The following is a 22,719-nucleotide window of genomic DNA, read 5'->3' on the forward strand; positions in this document are numbered from 1 at the left end:
CTCCTGTGATTATTATATATATATATATATATATATATATATAGAAAACAAACTATCCAGAGTGCTGTCTTAACTATCTATTGCACTCCTAAAAGACAGGATTCGAGATCACAATCCGCGAGCAGTACATTCGGCCTCCCAGAGCTGCATGTCACTTTTACCAGTTCTTCATTCCCATCGAGAACGAATGTGTGCGTGAATGTGCCTTGTGATGTTGTTGTCTTGGGTTCACGTTTGACCAACAACCACCCCACCACCCCCTTGTTCAGTTTCCGCAAAGGGATGGATTAACTCAGTGTACCCCGGTCAGACGCTTGGCTACAATACAGCCGGAAAGTCATGCACGAGCAAATCTGCTGTCACGTGATATGGGTCGCGCGTCCTTGCGCTGCAGCTCTCAGGAAGCAGCTCTCAGGAAGCAGCGCTTCGTTACACGGGAAGTGATACGCCAGTGAGTAAGAGGGTAAATAGTTACAGTTCAAAGAAGACAAACTGTGCAACATGTATCGTGTGTGCGGCAAACGTGCGTTATTTTAAAACTAGGACTATCGAGATCGTGGACAAATGGAAACGCAAGAAACGCACTGACCCGCCAGACTGGAGACCGACCTATGTAGCCCGGCGTCGTGACGTCCCCCTCCAATCGGCGAAGTCAACATCAGAGCAGTTCCTCTGAGGTATTGTAAATAGACACGTATCCTATTTATTTAAATTGAACATGTTTGTCATAAACGTGGAATGGCCAGTATCTCTTCAGAGCGTTAATAATGCCAGTTTATTTTCGAGAACACGTTAAATTGGACCGACTTGCCCAACTAACAGTACACCAGGCAGTCCTGGTGAATTCTTCCTTGGTACCTGGATCATTTCAGTTGCCCATTCCTGCATTAGATAGATAGATAGATAGATAGATACTTTATTAATCCCGATGGGAAATTCACAGTTGACAGCGATGGCCACAGGAGGTCTTATCGGATTTAATGAAGCAAGCTGAAATGGTCCAAGCTCATTGAATCTTCAGAAGTCGCGAGGCAGTGGCGAAAACGCGCAGACCCATCTGTCATTTGCTGCGTTTACATATGCTTTAAGTTGGTTTATTTCATTATGTACGCAGTTTGAAGTGAATGTTAAAATGATTACAAAAAAATCACACGTTCAGAAGGTGTACGAATCAACTCATTATCAAAATATGTAGCATCGTTTGTTATCGCAGTATCGGCCACTAATTGAATCAGTTTTTGTATATACTGTACAGTACAGTGGTGCAAAGTGAACTCGAACAACAGGCAGTTAAGTTCGTGGTATTTCTGGAAGCATTAAAGTTTGTGTGGCTGACCATGATTCACAAATTCATAAATGCCTTAAGAGAATTTGACAAATTTTCAGATGTTTATTGTGATTACAGGTTGTAAAATCAGAAATTACTGGTACAAATAGTTATTTTTATGGTATTTGTCAACATCATGTGTATTCATCATAAAGTAATTAACTTCAGAACTACCTGAAAAGAAATAAGGAAGCAAAATCTTGATATGCCTCTGTTGTGATATAAAACGCACATCATTGGGTTTTTTCTGAATTGAATTGCAAAAAGATAAAATGTGCATTTAAAAAAAAAAACATTTGTGTCAAGAATTATACTGCAGTGGTTCAGAACTGGTAAAACATTACCAAACTACTGGACCAATAAAGCAAAATAAACACAAATGATCCCCTTCTTTCTAGTTAGAATGATAATATTTTGAATGACTTGACGACCGGGCATAATATTAAATATCTACAATTTGACTCATCTTCATAATTCAATTTTTCATGCAGTCTACATCCCCAGTTTCCTTGTTTGCCGAGTTCCTCCGAGAGAGAGATCCTCCAGTGATTATGCAAATACAGATTAGCTAAAAGGTTTGTATTGTGCTTTTGGTTGCTGTCCTCTTGCAGTATATTTTCTAGTAGCATTTGAATAACTGGAACTATTGCAGTGGAGTGCAAGTCCATTTTAATTGAGATGCCAAGTGTATGCAAACATAGCTATGGTCACCGTAATGAAATTTAGAGTTCTCAGTTGACCTGAGTGCATGTTTTGTGATTGTAAGTGGAAGCCAGAATACCCAGACAAACATAAGCAAACACAAAGAGACATTTTGCATTACTACGGCGTACTTCTTTCAATTTGTAATCCACAGTGGTACTTTTGTCTGTAATTTAGTCTCCTGTTATAATTAGACTTGTAGAGAAAAACTACCTCTCAACCCTCCACACCTTCACATAGTGAATAAATGTTCAGTGATTGTTAAACTATATTATGTAAAGAAAGCTTCCCCAGAGCACCTCTGAAACTGATCCTTTAAGTTGAGTTGCACCAGTCTGGATTTTTATGGCCCATTTCACTTACTTTTTATTGCAGATCCTGACTGTGCTGGCTAAATTTTGCACACATTGGGGAAAACATGCACAGTTGCACTTGTCCAACACATTTCTCAGTGGTAAAATTGAGCTTTTTTATACTGTGACATAATATTGTATAGTATTTTGGTTTCTTTCCATGAACTAACAACGTTGATGTTTAGGTTGGAAACTCTGAATTGATCTTTTGCAAGTGAACATGTGCAAAAGAGCACGGCATGTGGTGGATTGTTCTCGTATTCACTTTGATTACTTCTTTGAACCTGATGTCGGAATATTCTGTCACTCCCCATGTATTTATAATTGGTACTATGGATTAAACAATGAATAGATACTGTAAATGCATTGACTTAAACAGCAGTTCATCTCCAATTGTGGCATGTAAAAACTGAGGCAAGTTTTACACTAAATGTCTAAGTCAATGATGGTGATGAAATCTGCTGATTTTTATGCTACTTCATTCTAAAACAGAGTTTACAAATAGGTGTCTTGAAACTTCACCTTGGCAAGTTTAGCTATTGTGAAGTGGGGCTGAACGCACGGTAAGGAGATGTGGTCGGAACAGCTGTTGTCTTGCTGCTGTTGCTGGCGAGCTGTATGCTGTGCTTTTCGTGCTGCGTGTTGATCATTTAAAAAAACCTGTACAGCAGCTGTCCTTTTGCCACTTTGTGTCCCTGCTGCTCACGTTGTGAAGTGGAGGTGCTGAACGTGAGATGTGAGTTGTCTTTGTATCTCTCCAAGATGATCACGTCTTGATCGCTTCGCTCAACCCCCCCGGAGGCGTGCTACGCTCCTGCCACTTCGCGTCTCTCCCGCATGCGGTGTGAAGCGGGGAGCTGAACACTCACTAAGGAGATGCGGACAGATCAGCTGCTGGCTTTGTGCTGCTGCTGCCGTGGTGTGTGTTCTGCTTGTCACGCTGTGTATCAATCATTTAAAAACCTGTACAGCAGCTGACCTTTTGTCTCACTGCCTTGTCTCGCGTGACGTTAAAGTGTCTCTCGCAGGACGTTAAATTGTCTTCCGAGAAGATCACGTCTCATCTCCCTCCCAAGATTTGTTTTTATAATAGAGAGATATATATAGTTAATCTGTTGCATTTAAACCTCATAATACAATATGTATCTTGATATTGGGTTCATGATACAATATGCTTTTGATATCTCTCTATCCAGTATTATTGTAATTAACATAGCGACATAGTGTTTTCAAAAAGGGATGATTTGAGGTGTCTATATTTGGACTTGATCTCTCTATATACTGTTTCTAAAAAAAAAAAAAAATATTTAGAGATGCTTGTAATGGTCGTAAAATGTAACCAGCCTGTGGTTAAAAGAGGAGTAATGCATAAAAGCGAAGGGGGCAGTGTTAAGAGGTGACATGCATAAATACGTGAAGAAAAAGGAAGGTACAAAGGCAAAATAAAAAACATTATTCACTTCTGCATGAAGCATGCTGAGTGTATTGTGTCATGCAAACATGGGCGCGGTGGTAGTGCTACTACTTTGCAGTAAGGAGATCATAGGTTTGCGTCCTGGGTCCTCCCTGTGGTAACGCTTTGAGTAGTGAGTAAAGCACTATATAAATGTAATTAATTATTATTATTATTTTTATGTAGAGACTGGAGAAATGTATTTAGATTCTACTTAATTTAAATATGTCTAAATTTCAATATTTGTCAACGGTCTTTTAGAAGGACATGGTGCATAGTTTATTTTTTAAATTAATTGGCTGCTCTGCATTTTTGTTTGGCTGGCTTTTCTTCCTTCCTCAGCCACAGACTAAAATGGGATAATAGACAGCTCTGGCTCTGGCTATGTGCACTGACATCCTTCTACCCAATCTATTTTATACCATATTCAATTCAGTGCCACTGAGCATATATGATAAGAAACCGGAATAAATAACTTAAACCAATGGTGAATATGAGGATCACATGCAAATTCCATACAGTGGGAAACTAAATTAGATAGATAGATAGATACTTTATTAATCCCAAGGGGAAATTCACAGTAATTCACATAAATTAGTGCTCAAGTGCTGTGTGTGTATATTTGTGTTTCATACGGGTGACTTTCTCCCATTCCAGGTAGTTGCAGCAAAAAACATTTACTTTACCATAGAAGTCTTTCTGTTCCATTATTTGTTCAGGCTTTTGATTGTATGACTCAGTACATTTCCACACCATTACTCTAGTTTGCAACTGTAATTTTGTGAAATCACTTGTTAATGCTCCTGCATAGTTTTCAAAGTGATTTGTAGACTTTTATTAGGTTAAATAAAAAAGAAAAATCTGTATCATTGACTAACTTCAACAGGAGACATCAAGTTGTCAGTCTGACACCAGCATCCAACATAGAAGACATCATGAGTTTTAAATAAAGGTTTCTTCTTAGCCCATCTCAAGTAAGATTTAGACACAATTTGTAGTACGCTTATTTATTGCCATTGTTGACAAGTCATGGATAAAATTAGAAAAAACTGAAATGATGCATTTTGTTTGAAATAATATGTCAAAGCCTCCTGTTGAGCTATATTAATGTATTATGAAAATAAGATTGGATTTTGCTAGATGTCTGAAGACTATGGAGTGCCTATCAGTGCAACAAAATAACATGTTATGAAAAGACATATGTCACATATTTGAATAGTATGGAAGCTCCTAATGTGTAAAATATTGAAATATCAGCTGTTGATTTTACATTATCAGTCTTATTGACAAAATACAGAATTGATATTTTGTTCACCTAGTATGTTTTATGTCTTTTGATTCTTTTAGGTTTCTGGAATAAAAACATTGTGCATTCAAATGTTAGTATGGGTGCAGAGAGTAGTGCGCTGAAGAAATGCACATTAGAAGAACCATTGTTAACTCTGCCTTCTGGATTAACAATCTACTCTGCTGTTTTAGAAGATGGGAGGCCTGCTTCTGTTTTTGTATACAAGCATGAAAATGAAGATAAAGTCAACCAAGCTGCCAAAGTTAGTAGTATAGCTTAAAAACTGTCGGAACAAAATAGAAATGAAAATATGTTTTGGCCATCCTCTTAGGATTAACTATTACCTGACCAAGTGTTCTTTTAGTATTTTGTTAGTTTTAATTAGGTTAATTGGATTCTCCTTACTTTGCATATTGGTTGTACAGTGATCACAATATTTGACTTAGACAAGCAAGCAATAAAAGCAGTTTATTAAAGCAATTTTATCCTGACTATTCCAATAGTTAATAGGAGACATTTGTGGTTCTCTACAGTTCATTCTAAGATTAAAATCACATAGAGAAGCACTTATTTAGGTGAGAAGGGGTTAGCTTTTCAACTCAGCAGAACACCAGGTATTGAAAATAGCGAAGTATGTAACTAGTTAAGAGTATAACAGGTGTCACAGAATTAAAACTGAATTTCCAGGCGAGTCTCAGTATACAAATAAGTAACGTTTCTTCAGGCTCTGTAATCCCATTTTGTAAGTCAGGGGTGGGCAAAGTCATTGCTGGAGGGCCGCAGTGGCTGCAGGTTTTTGCTCCAACCCAATTACTTAATAAGAAGCACTTATTGCTCTAGAAACACTTCTGCTTCATTTTAGTTATCTCCCTCATTAAGATTTTGAACCCTTATTGCTTATTTAAGTCTTAAACAGCTGCATTCTCGGTTTTTAATTGCTCCTTATTAGCAGTTAGATGCAAATGACAAAAGAAACCAGCAGTTATCCATTTTGCTTGTTACCCTTTACACCTGTGTGTATTTATCGTGCACTATTTGGTTTAATTAAATACTTGGAAGGAAAGAGAAGAGAAAAAAATGAAGGACTGAGAATTACCTATCCATTTTAAACTTCAAAGTATTTGGATGATATCTTTAGAATGGAAAAAAAAAATCTAGGATATGAGAATGACTTGACATAGCAGAGTTAAAGCACTAACAAGCCAGGAAATGTAATTATTGACAAGGATTGTTTTCTAATTAAGCAGTGGGTTGGAACAAAAACCCGCTGCCACTGCGGCCCTCCAGGAATGACTTTGCCCACACCTGTTGTAAATAATTCAGAACTTGCACTAAAAATGACAATCGGGAATTGGCAAAAAGCCATAGTGCTTTAATACTTACTTTTACTGAAAAAAAAATTAAAAACAAATTAGTAAAACTACAGTGAAGCAATATTTTACGGCAACTTAATTTCATAGAACACAGATTCACAGGTGGAACAGTGGTAGCGCTACTGCCTCACAGTAAAGGGGTATTGGGTTTGTGTCCTGGGTCCTCCCTGAATGGTAGTATTTTGAGTAGTGAGAAAAGCACTGTATCAATGTAATCAATTATTGTTGTTGTTATTATTATTTAAACTAAACTGGACCAAAGGTAATTTTTTTAGCTGGGTGTGGATGAAGGAGAATATGGGAGGTTAAAAATAAAAAAAGAGTGAGACTGTACAGTACTTTTTTAGTCATCATTTAATAAAAATCTTGCAATACTCATAGTGATTACCAAGCCTAAAATGATCTATATTAAGTCTTCTTAAAGGTATATTTCAAAATCACATGAATCTGGACCCTCCAAAGCAATCAGCATTAGATTATTTGGCATGTTCTGACTCATGCAATTCCTTAAACAGATTTTTATCCATTTTAGAGTAGAAAATCTCCCTTCACATTTAGCTGTATTCACAGGTATGACTAGTCCAATAGCAGCTAGTTTTGTTAATTTTGGAGAAGACACTTTCAGCTCAGGTGTTTTGGCTAATTTTAGCAATATTTGTTTTGGATGGAGATTTTTGTATGACAGTCCTTTAATAATTTTTGATGAAGCATTCCATTCTTGTTTAGTACAGTCATCGTTTAAAGCAGCAGGACTGCCACTTTTAGAAACATAATGAAAATTAATGTCGGAAGCCTAACTTTGATCATGACTTCCAGCACAGAGAAGTCTTGAAAATAGGATAATATTGGCATATCAGGAAATCTTGCATCTAGGTAGCTAACAACTGTGTTTATGTATTTATCCTGAATTGTAGCCTTGAATATACGATTCGGGTTCAAATATAAACAGGAATTTATTTATTGAATACAATGAAACAATTTACACACTGTTTTTTATGTAGTCTCCTGCCACTGCAGTACACTTGTTCCAGGGCTCAGGAAGCTTCTTAATCCCAGAATAATAGAAGTCTTTTGACTGCAGTTAATCCGTTCTTACGTCAATAAACTCCTCATTCAACTTGAAATTCTTCCCTTCTAAAAATTCCTTAAGTGGACTGAAGAGATGATAGTCCCTCTCTGAATGACTTACACCAATCATACATTCTAGACTGAGAGAGACACACTCATCCCCCAAATGATTTTTAAGTCTTTTAATAATTAGGAGATGGAATGACTTCATCATTTGTCAAAAATTTAATAATTCGCTTTGCAACACTACTGTGTACCTCCTGCTCCGACATGTTGATTATAACTGACAGGGGAGAAAGAGCAGCTAGCACTACTAACGACAAGTTCAAACATGCATGTGTTTGTCCACTGAGTTAGGTCTACCTTGCACTCTTTATAAGAACAGAACATGAAAATTCCTGTTTATAATTGTATGCCCCTCGTATTAATATCATTGTGTGAATATTCAATGTGAAATGTTCACTAGCAGTATTTTTCAATTCCATAATGGATGGTTTTGTGGCTTATAAGATTGACTCAATTTATTTTAAGCTAACATTTTGCTTTTGCCATACTCTAGACAATAATGGCAACAAATCTACAGCCCCAATTCCAAAAAAGTTGGGAAGCTGTGTAAAATGTAAATAAAACAATGCAATGATTTGCAAATCTCATAAACCCATATTGTATTCACAATAGATCATAGAAAACATATCAAATATTGAAAGTGAGACATTTTATTGTTTTATTAAAAATATAGCTCATTTTGAATTGGATGCCAGAAACGCGTCTCAAAAAAAGTTGGGGAAAAGTGGTACTAAAAAGAAACGGCTGGAGGAACATATTGAAGCTAATTAGGTTAAAAGAGGCAGCAGGTCAGTAAATGATTATAAATTATAATAAGAGCATCTCAGAAGTGAAGATGAGCAGATGTTCATCAATCTGCAAAAAACCGTGTCTACAAATTTTGGAAAAATTTCAGAATAATGTTCTTCAACATAAACTTGTGAAGACTTCTGAATATCTCATCATCTACAGTACATAATATCATCAAATGATTCAAAGAATCTGGAGAAATCTCTGTGTGAGGAACAAGGCTGAAAATCAATATTGGATGCCCGTGATCTTTGGGCCCTCAGGCGGCACTGCATTAAAAACAGGCATGATTCTGTCATGGAAATCACTGCATGGGCTTGGGAACACTTCCAGAAATCATTGTCTGTGAACACAGTTCGCCATGCTATCCACAAGAAGAAGCCAGATGTGAACATGATCCAGAAAAACAGCTCTATCTTCTCTGGGCGTTTTGTGGTCAGACGATTCTGTTTTCTGGAAAACATGGATGCTGCGTCATCAGGACTAAAGAGGCGAGGGACCTTCCAGCTTGTTCTCATTGCTCAGTTCAAAAGTTTGCATCTCTGATGGTATGGGGTTGCACTATTCCCTATAGAATTGGCAGCATGCACATCTGGAAAGGCACCATCAATGCTGCAGGTATATACAGGTTTTAGAGTAACATATGCTCCCATCCATACAATGTCTTTTTCAGGGAAGGCCTTGCATATTTCAGAAAAACAATGCTAAACAGTATACTGCATCAATTACAACAGTATGGTTAGTAGTAGAGGAGTCTGGGTGCCGAACTAGCCTGCCTGCAATCCACACCTTTCACCAATTGAAAACATTTGGCGTATCATGAAACAACAAAGAAGACTAAGGGCTGTTGAGCAGGTAGAATTCTGTATCAAAGTAGAATGGGACAACATTCCACTCCCAGAAGTCCAGCAACTGGTTTCCTTGGTTCCCAGTCATTTACAGACTGTTGGTAAAAGAAAAGGGGATGCTACCCAGTGGTAAACATGGCCCTGTCCCAACTTTTTTGACATGTGTTGCTGCCATCAAATTCAAAATGACCTGATTCTTTTCTTGAAATAGTACATTTTCTCAGTTTAAACATTTGATATGTTTTCGATGTTCTATTGTGAGTAAAATCTGGGTTTATGAGATTTGCAAATCATTGTATTCTGTTTTAATTTACATTTTACACAGCATCCCAACTTTTTTGTAAAAAGCATCATCAAAAAATGAAGGGAAATGGTGACAAAGTACATAATGTACCATACTGTGTATCAGCATTAGTGATGCATGGTACGTGTTTATCTGCATCAAAACTAGTTTTCTTTGTTTGCAAGTATATGTCCTGGGAACACCTTGCAGGTGATTGTTCAAAGTGGAGAGGCATCTTGAAGAAGCACCTCAGGTCCAGAGAAGCAATACTCCAGAAAGCAGCAATGGTCAAGTGAGCATGCAAAAAGCAATGCTGCTCCACAGGCAGAGCTGAGATCACCCATAAGTGTGATCTCTGCAACAGAGATTTCCACTCCCGCATTAGTTTCATCAGTAACAAACTACTCTGCAAACAGCAAAAACAACAACAGCAAGGCAAACTAGAGGGCAACTTTTCAAAGCTGCCTTCGACTGATGGAAGCCTTAATTTACCTTTCCTTACCTAAAATAAAATAAAAAAAAAACTGAAGTCACTAAAGTTTAAAAAACTTTTTAGGGTTATATGCTCATTTACTGTATATAATTTATGTGGAATTGCCATAAGTCCAGACCGCTGTAACCCAGGAGCTGTCTTTATACTTTTGAAAAATAACATAAAATGTATACATTTTATTTACAATGCAAATATTGTGTATATTTTTTGGGGAGAAAACAAATTCCAATGATTATGGAACAAGGGTGAAGATTTAAGCATTCATTTTTTTGTTTTTGTTGATGCTTATTTTTTTTCCCCCATAGCATCTCAAAACTCTACGCCATCCTTGTTTGCTGCGTTTTCTGTCCTGTTCAGTTGTGGTTGATGGGATCCACCTGGTGACAGAGAAAGTCCAACCCTTGGAATTGGTTTTGGAGAGTCTCTCATCTGAAGAGATTTGCGCTGGGCTGTATGACATATTAAATGCTCTAGTTTTCCTACACGATCGAGTAAGATTTTTTTATGGATATCATAAAACTACTTTATTATAGAAACAGAATGCTGACTTATATTTTATATTTTTATGATTAGGGAAAATCAACTCATAATAATATTTGCATCTCATCTATCTTTGTGAGTGAAGATGGGCATTGGAAACTAGGTGGAATGGAGACAGTTTGCAAATTTTCTGAAGCAACACCTGAGGTGATGAATGAAAACATTGATAATAAATATATATGACTCATGATCACAAGGCTAAACATACTATATTTGTGCATTGACCTGTGTTTTTTTAGCTTTTTATTGAATTATTTTCCTTTATTTTTATTAGTTCTTAGACAGCATAAAGACAGTAAGGGATCAAAGTGCTGTTCCACCAGAGGAAAAAGTAGGTTATTTTTTAAATAATTTCTAAATGTATTTTCTTTTACACTTTAAAAACTAATTTTTTCTTTGGTAAATGCTGCTGAATCGTGTTTTGATCATTAAAAATAATAGAGCAAAATACAATTTAAAACACTTTTGGTTCACTTTTTAATTAGGATAACTGTTTCAAGATTTTGCCAGACAAACATGGTCACGCACGAGATGCCTATTCCTTTGGAATTTTAGTAGAAAAACTTTTCCCACTGTTGTATGAAAATGGTGAGTAATTTATATGTGGAAGAAAAATATAAAAGTAGGTATCTTAAAAAGTTAAAACTCAAATGATGAAACATATTTAAAAATAAATAAGAAAACATTGTTAATATTATAGTATTTTTGCTTTTTATGTTATATTATTTACCGATGTAAATTGCTACCATTATTCTTTAAAGTCAAGGAACCTTTGTTCTTTTAACAACAGAACAGTTTTAATATTTTACACTGTAGAGTTTTGTAAATAAGCCATTAAATTCAAGTCTGTTTCTCTACCACTGACGTGATTTGTGAATATATATATATATAGGGCTTTTTAACATTCCCTGTTCTCAATAGTGCAAATTTCTAGTTTTATCAAAAAGTAAAATATTTTAATTAATTATAGTGTCATAATAATAACACCATTGGATTCAATCTGTAAGCTTTAAGAATTGTGGTATTATATAAGATGCAGATTTTTTTTGTTGTTTTATTGTAGCCTTTGCACTTGTGCTAATTGCTAAACTTGGTCATTATAATCAATTTTATAGTGCCTAAGGATGTTTTGGAAAGTTTCCAGCATGCTGTTAAAACTACCCTGCTGAACTCTGAGCCATCGGCTCGTTGCTCTCTTTCCAAACTGGTATCACACAGTTTTTTCAGGTAATCTTCAGAATTATTATGAGTTAATTCCTTTTTTATGTCATGGTAGTGATCTGGATATTTTGGGATGATATAAAAAATTGCTTTAAAGCAGAAGCACATACTTGACATAACGATAAACTCATAATGAGTTTTTGAATAGTTGAATTCAGAAATATTACACCAGTTAATTTAGTAAATGCCCAATATTTGTTGTTTTAATTCCTCTGTTTATAAAAAATACATTAACTAGTGTAACTTGTTTGTTTTTATTGGAAAACAGTACAGAATTCCTACAAATAGTTAATTTTTTGAAAACATTGACGTTAAAGACAGAAGATGAGAAGAATGAATTTTTCAAGTAAGTCCAGTTTTAAGTAATTGTATCACAGTCTTCATTTTAAAAGCAGAAGAACCTTGCCATCTCTTGAAATACCATCTTGCAGACCTGACTATATATACAGTATAGTTTTAATATATCCCTCATAGTTGTTTGGTGTATATGGTGTAATACTGTGTAATTCTTGACTACTATATTCAGCTATAAGGGAGGTAAAAAAATCTATTAAAGTTTTAATTTCAGAAGCAAAACTGCAAGCAGACAAAAATATTCTGCTTAAAGCACCATGTCAAATGTGCTGACAAAGCCTCGTTACCAGCAGCATTGAAAGTAATTTTTTAACATATTTTGTATAGTGCTCTGATTTTATGCTAATATTTTATTACCTTATATATTGAATGAATATATTTCCAATGAGGCTATCACATGAAATTCTCACCAGACTTTGGTATTAACTCAAGAAATCCACAAATATAAAGAATTCACAACATTAAAGTCCATAAATAAAGGTATCTTATATATAAACGTCTACATGTGGAACTGTGTGTGTGTGTGTGTGTGTGTCTGTCCAGCCCATAAGTGCGAGGCTACAGCATGAAGCTGAAAGAAATTGACTCTCTCACTAAAGTGAAACTGCCAAGAAAAGAGAAACTTGCTTAGCCACTAATACGCAATCGAGGCAAGCATATTGGCAAAACGAACCTCAGAGGAGAGAGAAACTCACTTAGCAGCTGATAGACAACAGACGTGAGCACATCGGCAAATGAAACCACAGAGGAAAGAGAACCTCACTTAGCCGCTAATGCGCAACTGATGCGATTGATTGATTGAAGTGCCAGAATCCATGGTTTCTAGGAGACTGGGCTTTTTACAGCATGGGCTTACACAGCTAGTGTGTAATAAAGTGGAATAATACAGGGAAAAAGTATTGAACACACTAAGAAAGAATAGTACACCAAGGCAAGGAAAGTCAAGGAGCCAACTTAAATCTCTTTAAGTAGGTAGAAAGAAATTCCACCTCCTGTCTGTGCAAATTGATATTAACTGGGTTAGTACATATTGATGGGAAATAAAAAGGTGTTTTGCTTCCATGGTGTTGCATAAGAAACATCTCATGATGGGTAAAAGCAAAGAGCTCTCCCACGACTTTCGCAACCTGATTGTTGCAAACTGTATCACTGGAACTGGTTACAGACGTATTTCAAAACTTCTGAATCTTCCAGTAAGCTCCATTTGGGCCATTACCCGCAAGTGGAAAAACACTCCACCATCAATTGGCCATACACAGGAGCTCCTCGCAAAATTTATGACAAAGGAGTTAGAAGGATAGTCAAAGGAGTACCCTAAGAGCCAAGGACCACTCGGAAAGTGCTCCAGAAAGACTTGGGGGCAGCAGGTGCAATTGTTACAGAGAAAACAATAGGCATTGCACTCCACCAGCATGGCTTCTATGAGCGCTTACCCAGCAAGACTCCATTACTGTAGAAAAGGCATGTTGAAGCTTCTTTAAAGTTTGCTACACAACATTTCAACAAGCCTATGAAATACTGACAGAATGTAGTCTGGTCAGACAAGACCAAAGTTGAACTTTGCTGTATACCACGTTTGGAAGACAAATGACACTGCATATCACTCGAAAAACACTACCAGCAGTGAAGGTTGAAGGTGGAAGCATCATGCTGTTAAGCTGTTTCTCATCTCATGGTACAGGCAGACTACATGTATGTGAAGGAACGATGAGTGGGAGATTTCAAGAGATTCTTGAAATGAATCTGCTGCCATCCACCAGGATGATGAAGACAGGAGAACGATCCAGAACATACAGCAAAGGAAACTGTAAATTGGTTTCAGAGAAAGATAATCAAGTTGTTAGAATGGCCCAATCAATCGCCTAACTGAAATCTAATTGAACATTTGTGGAAGGAACTAAAGACCAGGGTTCACATGAGGGCCCCTCCAAATTCTTCAAGATTTAAAGACAATCACTTTTGGAGAATGGGTCACAATCACATCTCAGCACTGCAGGCAATTGGTTTCTTCATACAGGAAGTATCTTGAAGCTGTCATTACAAAGGCTTTTCCACTATGTATTAAATTAGTGCATTCAATACTTTTTCACTGTTTCATTCCACTTTATTTCACATACCTTTATTTATGGACTTTAATGTCGTGAATTCATTATATTTGTGGATTTTCTGAGTTAATACCAATGTCTGGTGAAAATTTCATTTGAATTGCCTCTTTGGAAATATATTTGCTGAAAAAAATGTTGACATTTTCAATACTTATTTCCCCCACTGTACATATTCTGCTTGTTATAGGTTATAATTTAATGTTATGGAAATAGGTGAAAAAAAATTTTTGTGCGATTTCAGCCATTTTTAAAAAAATACCATCTTTATACCATCACCCCACTGCTTGTCTCCCTTGGCAACAGCCTTTTAGCCCCAGTGGCATGGTTTCCACTGGCATATATTTTCACCTCAAAAAATCCTCTCCTGGAACTGCTGTTGACAGCTCAGATATGAATTGCTGTCTGTGTTGTGTAGATAACTAGACAATAATCACGGGTAAAATACCATACTTTTTACCATAAGTCAATATATTCCTTGATTTTGTAGAGAAAACTTGGACTTGAAAAATACTGATGGCATCCTTTAAAATGAATGGATGTAAATTTGAAGAAGGCATTTATAATAGCAGTTCAAATGGTTCACTTTTGGTAGATAATAAAGGCAGATTTACTCTAAAGAAGTTGCCTTCTGTTTAAATGCACCATGAATTACTCCCTGACCCATTCCGTTTTAATTTTTTCAGAATAAGCAATGACCAAATTAGTGACGTAAAAATGTTTTGTTGGAAAGAATACTCCCTTCTTTTTTATATTTGTGAGAGGAACTGCTGACTCTAACAAATGCAAAAGATTTTTTTTATTAATCAATTTATGTCAAATCTTTGTGTCAAGTACATTTTAATTTCAAGAAGAGAGTCATCAATTAATATGGAAATTAGTTGAATTGTAAAGGAGGAGGTGTGTTATTTCTTCAGTATCAAGATTTATAATGTTTAGTTAATTTTGTACAGTTCTAGCCAAACAATGTGATTGAAGCCAGTGATATCCAGTCTTCTGTTGTCCAGTTATCTGTCCAGTTTTCTAATGTAATATTTTGAGATGTAACACACAAACTTTACATTTCAAGCTAATTTCAAATCTTAGCCAAGTTATGACACATCTGATTAAAAATATAGAATATTTAGTGTACAGAATGAATAATTCCATTTTTTTCATTCTTGTTTCAGTTTAATAAATAATGGAAACAAATCTGGTATAAGAAAAAGAAAAATGCAGTAATGTAATATTCACCCTTAAGTACAATATGTATTTATAACTTAATACTGAATCAAAGCAGACTCCCACTAATTAGGAGAATCACAAAATACACATTTTATGTATAATTCTCATTTATCTAGGTTTAAGTAATCATTTAAATTAAAGTTCTTTATATAGTTGTTAGGTTTCTTGTAACTGTCATTAAGAAAATTTAAAATGCAATAACTTAAAAATCTGTATCAATCTTTTCCTGTAGATTTCTTTTAGACAAAGTTCAGTCTGTACCAGAAGATTTATTAGCAACACGCCTTGTTCCCAAATTATTGAATTCACTTGTATTTGCAGAACCTATAGCAATCAAAAGTTTTCTTCCACATCTCCTTAAGCCTAAGACAGGTAATACTGTTTCTTACTTTTATTAACATTTTTTGTTAAACGTTCAGTTTATATTTGTTTTGCATCTAAATGATTCAAAAACATGATTTATGTTAATACTCTTAAACTGCTTGAAGACGCTGGAAATATAGTTTGTGTTGTGTATCACTGTCTATTGTGTAACATGCTTAGGCCCTTTTACAAATCATGTAAGGTTTGGTCCAGCAGTGTTCTGTTATAAACAAATGCAGTTTCAGTAAGAGTGTTATCACAGAAATAACTAAAAACATTTAAACTTAAGATTGCTTATTGCTTTATAATTAGAAATCTGCCTTTGAATACTTGCTAGTGGCATTTTTAAAAATATTCTGCTGCTTACCCACATTCTTTTATAAGTTAGACTTTATAAATACTTTTAATATTATCTATATTATACATTATAAATATAATGTATTGCTTTAAATAGATGCAAGCTACCAGGACAGTCTGCTGTCACCAGCTGTTTACCGTAAATATATTGTTCCACACCTCCTGAAGCTGTTTAAAGTGAATGAGGAACATGTTCGCATTGTATTACTTTTACACATTGAAGATTACGCACAAATGTTTTCTCAGGATGAACTGAAACACCAAATTTTACCACAGGTACGAATTTTGTGTATTTTAGACATTTTTATGTTGTGACTGAATAAATAGTAAACCTCTTTAGTATTAAAAGGAGCTTCAGTGTGACTATGGACTTCTGCACTCCATGGTGGCAAGAATGCCGAGATGGATGAAATCAGACTGGAGATGTTGAAAATACTGGACGTTTTTGGGATAGCATGGCTAATGTGTCTATTCAGTGTTGATTGGAATGTGGATAAAGCTTCCTTGCAGTGGCAGATTGGTGTAGTGATCCCCATATTTAAGAAAGGGGACTGGAGATTGTGTTCCAAGTACAGTAGGATCACACTACTCAGCCCTCCGAGTAAAGCATATACAAGGGTGCTGGATGGAAGAATCCATCCAATAGTTGAGCAGAACTATGGGGTAACAGGGAAGCTTCTGCATGTTGTTCATTCCTTGTATGAATGTACAGAGAGATGTGTTTGTTCACTGTGGGTACCCAACTTCAACAAGGCTGTGATTTATCGCCACTTGTGGATCCGCATCTTCAAGTCTGAGGTCATGGTTCTCTCTCGGAATTTGAGTGAATTGCTTTCTCCAGGTGAGAAGGGAACAACTGCCCTTAGTGGAGGTGTTCCCTTTTGTAAGACAATGAGAACTCAGCACTGGCTTTTTAAAAACCTGCTATTTTGTTTATTGACATAACCCTAAATAACTGAGTAGAGTTTAATAATAGGATTCTTTTTTTTTTTTTTTTGGCGGGTCAGGTACTGCTGGGAATGAGGGACACTAGCGATGTTTTAGTTGCTATGACCCTCCAGAGCTTGGCGGTGCTAGTTCCTTTGCTTGGAGCACAAGTGGTTGTTGGTGGCGAAAGAACTAAAGTCTTTAAACGCACAACTCCAAACTTTACTAAGTCAACAGATGTAACACCAGAAGGTAAATGACAAGTTCAACATAATTATTAAAACATAACTCACATTGTTTCATTGCTTATGCATAATTTTCAAAGAACTACCAGACGTCTGACATCTATGATTGTTGTGCTGCTGCTTCTATTTAGAAGTAAACATATTGAAAATAAAGGGTAACTGGAATGTTGTACAATTTTATGTGGTGTCTGGAAATTGTTTTTAATACAAAATAATGGTGCCACATAGGATAATACACTGCTTGGCCCCTGAAGAATGGCACCACAATTTTCCTAAGATTTACAGCTAACAAATGAAAAGGGTAGATGTTTATAGTTTTATATCTATTGTTAACCATTTTTAGATATTCTTTTTTGCCCTGGCATTTTATATTTTGACTTTTTTTATTTGTGCTCAAACTGGAGCATGTTGTAAACCTGTTCATCTTAAACTGTTTCTCTATTTTATACTTTTAGTTCTCAGATAGAAACCTGAAATTACTAACACTGTTCTGTATCGTATTCCCTCCAGTGTCAGGGTGTATGTCGTAGAATAGGCTATAAGGTTCCTTTGACTCCGAATTGGATAGTAGGTTTCAGAAAGTACTGTAAGTTTTGTATTTTTAGGCATTGACTGATGATATTGGTTTGGAAACAGATGCTCACATGTTTTTTGATCGTTTTTTCCTCTCTGCAAAGGATCACCAGTTCATGTAGGAAACAGCTTTAAAGCACATGTTGCTCAGCCATCAAAAATCACCTCAGTTAAGGTATATCCAAAACCATTTGAAGCAAAAAGTCAGAAGCTTGGAATCTTTAAATCTTTGGAAACAAAGGAGGATGTTAAACTTCCAGTTTTATCAGAATCAGGTTTGTATACTAGATAACTTTCAAACAGGTACATTGTACAAGCCATATAGCCATCTGAAATAGTAAAAAGTATTTATAAAATGTAGTTGGTGTAGGGCTGTGTCAGCATGCATCTGTAATGGGATAAAAGGTTGAAGGTTATTTCCATGCTGAAAAAGAAAAAAATGTGAAAGATGGAATGTTTTGGCTGCATTGCCTTCATCAGGTGTACATATAATAAGGAAAAAGCACGTAACATATAAAAGGGATTGGACGGAACAAAGTGGGGGGGGGGGGGGGGGTGTCAGATGAGAGAAAGCTGCCATTAGAGAAGATGAAGGGAGAGATTAAAAAGTTAAGTTTGTCATTAAGACCTGAAGAAATATGTGATCCAGAGCTTAGCTGCTTCTGTTTGTATTTAAAACGTATCTTTAAAGAACACAATGGAGGAGATCAGTGTGGCTGTGATGGAAGGGATGTGAAGTGGTCTAAAAAAGGCTTTGTAAGGTCTTTGATTTTAATCAGTTGAACGTGCTCCCTGAAATGTTCTGCTAGCCATCCCACTTGTTCACCTATGTAGATGGCTGGACAATTCCTACAAGAAATGCAGTAAATAAAATGTTTAGACTGGCAGGAGGCCTATTGTTTAATATTAAATTTACCATATTTATTTAACATTGAATTTACTATAATGAAATGTTTATATGCTTGAATTTATGAAAGTTATTTTTTCAATCAAGGGGCTGCCTTTGCAGTATATACAGTATTTCATATACAGTATTTCATACGCGCCAGCCACTTCTCAACTCTGCTGCTCGTGTTGTAAATAGGGGGGCTGAATGCACCCAAGGAGAAGTGGTCGCTCCTCCGAAACCCCCTCTTAAATGGTGATATAATGGGAAACAAATAGTTTTTTTTTTTTTTTTTTTTTTACCTCCTCTTTGCGCAAACAGCTGCTGGCTTGCTGCTGCTGCCATGCCATGTGATCTGCATCTTGCATGGCACTTCGAACATTTAAAAGCCTGTACAGCAGCTGTCTTTGTCATCAACTCTTTCTGCCAAGAGATTTAACCACGCCCGGAGCTGGAAATAAAAGACAAAGTCTTGTGTCATGGGACGTCAGTTCTTGATATTTTTTAGTTTATACTTTAAAAACGGAATGATAATCTGAAAATCTAACAACATCATGTTAAGGTTTAATAAATTCTGAAAAGAATGATACCAAACATATATATGTAGGTTTTAAAATAAACCCGATTTAAAGCATGACAAAAAACATGACATAACGTCACATAAAATCGTTGCACTTTTAGGCTTAGGATTTTATATATACGAGGGGGGACCCAAAAATAACCGGAAATAAATAAATAACCTAACAACAACAAAATTCCGGTTATTTTTGGGTCCCCCCAAAGAGCCCGTTTCGGCAACGTAAGATGAAACGGGCACGAGTTTGTGTCGGCAGTGTATGAAGAACAAATGATAAGTAACGAAGAAGTTGTTTTGTAATGATTGTAGTCCGCTTTACTCATTACTGTACAGGCTTGTACTGTTAGTTGATGAATTTTCCAGGCCTATAGTATAATATTGAATGATGAATGTTCCAGTATAATATGGAATAGTAATAAGTATAAGCACCACAAACCTGAAATACAGTAGGTGTATTGAATGAATGCGCAATTAGGCCTCAAGCTGTAGTCGAAATTGCCTTTCAGGCCTCTAGAGCTTTAATCGAAGTCACCTTTCTCTTTGAATTTTTGTGGCCGTAAATCCGCTGCCTGCCGCGATGTTGGGGTTGGATGTCGGTCTCGTAAGGTTTTTCGGGCAGCTGCGCAGAAGGCGACTGCCCATTCGGCTTCAGACGGGTGAGTGAGGAGGCAGGCGAATTATGTATTAAGATAGAGTAAAATTATAAAATACTTGTTTGCAGTTTAATTCTGTTAGTGTGACTTTATTTTCTGTTATTACATAATGTGTCTTTGTGCATTTGAAATTAATATGTAGCTCCAAGTAGATTTTAAAATAGGAAATTTTTTGCTTATTTTAGCAGCATTGAGAAGTGCAGAACTCGAGAAAAAATTGGGAATTAATGGATACTGTGAGAAAAAAGAAAAGAGTACCCGCTTAATAACTGTGGAGGAATGGCCAGACTGGAGTGACGCTGAAGATCGTGATGCAGAGAAAATTTCTGAAATTCAAGTAAGGACTGCAGAAAATAATTTAAATCATATTACAAGTCACGACCAGATGGATGAAGCAGTTGAAGAAGAGCCTTGGGATGATTTTGAAGCTTGTAATGAGAAGAGTATTGTTTATTCTTCAGCCACAGTCTCTGCAACTTCACAAGTGACTTCGACATTGCAGAAATCACTGCAGTCAAAAGCTCTAAAATTGAGTTCTGTATCAAAAGCCAGTAAAGTGAACAATGAAGAAAATGTCAATAATAACTGGTACCAAATCCAGCCACCTGAAGCTAAACAGACTTCACAACTTCTGGAAAAAACAAGTAAAGTAGAAAAAAATGTTCTAAATGTTGGCTTAGGAGAGGAGTTTACAATACACGTTAAAAGGAAGAATCAGAGTGATCCTGAAATGGATTTGTTTGCTGATATGGTTCCAGATATTAAGTTGTCCTCGGCACCTTTAATCTTACAGCCTAGTCGAACAGACACTTATGAGGCAAGACCAGTGAGAAGTGAGACAGCCGAGCGAAATCAAATTGATACGCTGCTACTTCCAGCCAAGTTTGATGCTGCTATTGATCTGACAGAAGTGAGTAAAAGTTCATTTTAACAATTAAATATCTTGACACGAACAGGATTGTGAAAATTATGAATTTTTGTTTTATTTATTTGGATTTATCGTATGGTTTTTGGATTTACTCATTAAGTGTCATCAGTTTGAATATTTATTATTTATTTTATTAATAAGTTTTATTTTTTATAATATACACAAATGCTTTTAGGTTTTTTGTTAATTCTAAATGTAATTAAAGTGTTGCTGATTTGGTAATTACATTATGAACATTAGAAAAGGTAAACACAATAAGGCTCCATGGTTGGGTATTTCATCTGAGTCTAGTTTCAAATCTGAACAGATGTGTTTCAAGTGATGTTGCCTGACCATTTTCAAGTCCTCTATTAAAATCAAGATATTTATACTTAAGAGTGGCTGGTAACTTTTTTAGACAGCATACTGTGATCTCTGAAAATGATATCCAGTCGCTGTGATGCATAATTTCATGTGCCATAACATGTTCAGTGGCCAAAATGTTGTTTGTCTCCCAGTGTCCTTCAGCGGTTTGCTCCACTCTACCAAGCATCCCAGAGGCGAAAGTGACAAGGTGGTGTGTCTGGAGAGCAGCTCGCATATTCGGTAGAGTTGCCTGACAGAGGTTAATAGCATGTCACACTCCTTGTCAAAATGTGCAGGGCTTCATTGATGCCCACCACCCTGTGACAACATAAAGTAGACTCGTTTTTCCTGTGGTACTGCAACAGATGTGTACAGGTGAACATTTCCCCCCATTAGTATTAATATCAGGAAGGTGTAATTTTTAAATATTTTTCAATTATCAGCAAAATACACTTTTTACACTTTTAACATTTAGTAACCCAAAGGTTTTTTTTTTTTTTTCCCCCCAATGTTGGGAGTTAATGTTCATAGTAGTCAATAAAGGTATTGTCAGAGCATCTTGGAACAGGACTGGATGAATTCTGACGAAACACCCTTAACATTATTGTCATATTTAATAATTGTACGTTGATTTACATTTATCACGCGTGCAACAACATTGATTTTAATACAGAACTGATAACGACAGTTTTGAAAAACTTTTGATGCAGAGTGGCTTATTTTTTTTTTCCTTTTGACTTTCACAGACAGAAGCTGTTGGATGGGATGATGGTGATGTGAACTGGGAAGAAGAGAACAACTGGTGAAAACCTGAGGATTGTGGAGTATTGCACTAAAATTAGGTTCTTTGGTTTAGAAAATAACTTTTGCTAGGCTGAACTGGGCCTTCCAGTCTGCCGTTGAATTAGAGCCGAGTACATGTGGTAAATTTACTAATATCCTCTCCATTTTAACCAATAATAATGTCAAAGGAAAGATTTGAACAAAGTGATTTATCAACCCCATGATGCTGAGCCCAGTCTTTTACAGACTATCCTGTACAGTGTAAAGCCATACCAGTTTAATTTGTAAGTTTTTATTGCTGCTTTGACCAGCCATCTTTTGAGATAATTAGTATATTAATAAAATATATTATGAGGCCTTTGCCCAGCCCAGCATTGTTTGAATGGTGCTGGATAAAATGTGATGTTGTTTTTGGTGCCATACAGATTTTTTGCATTAAATCTAAATAAGGGCCAAGAAAAGTTCTCTCTTGAACTGCCAAGAATACAAGATTGTATATTTTAGGTTGGTGGAAACTGATATAAATTATTTATGCTTACCCAATTGATGATGGAATAAATGATTCAAATGTAAATGTGAATTTTATTGTAAATGTCAT

The 22,719-nt window shown here is 35.9% G+C and overlaps 1 protein-coding gene across 5 annotated transcripts; it reads left to right on the forward strand.

The window, feature by feature from the left end:
- Positions 1-382: 382 nt before the first annotated feature.
- scyl3 (SCY1-like, kinase-like 3) lies at positions 383-22,701 on the forward strand. 5 transcript variants are annotated; one of them, XM_028811387.2, is made up of 15 exons: positions 383-677; positions 1,819-1,902; positions 5,183-5,385; positions 10,349-10,534; positions 10,617-10,730; positions 10,858-10,914; positions 11,069-11,171; positions 11,699-11,810; positions 12,073-12,150; positions 15,717-15,856; positions 16,302-16,480; positions 17,212-17,383; positions 18,054-18,224; positions 20,251-20,975; positions 22,085-22,701. In XM_028811387.2, exons 3-15 carry the CDS (start codon positions 5,221-5,223, stop codon positions 22,142-22,144), a joined length of 2,262 nt encoding a protein of 753 aa, XP_028667220.2. In that variant the 5' UTR covers positions 383-677; positions 1,819-1,902; positions 5,183-5,220; the 3' UTR covers positions 22,145-22,701. The 5 variants fall into 5 exon arrangements, with proteins under 5 accessions (XP_028667220.2, XP_051789029.1, XP_028667219.2 ...); XM_028811386.2 differs by lacking the exon at positions 1,819-1,902 and having other exon boundaries at positions 384-677; XM_028811388.2 differs by lacking the exon at positions 1,819-1,902 and having other exon boundaries at positions 384-677; positions 20,254-20,975.
- Positions 22,702-22,719: the final 18 nt, after the last annotated feature.

Source organism: Erpetoichthys calabaricus, chromosome 10 (assembly GCF_900747795.2).
Source record: "Erpetoichthys calabaricus chromosome 10, fErpCal1.3, whole genome shotgun sequence".
In the NCBI taxonomy this organism is placed as follows: domain Eukaryota; kingdom Metazoa; phylum Chordata; class Cladistia; order Polypteriformes; family Polypteridae; genus Erpetoichthys; species Erpetoichthys calabaricus.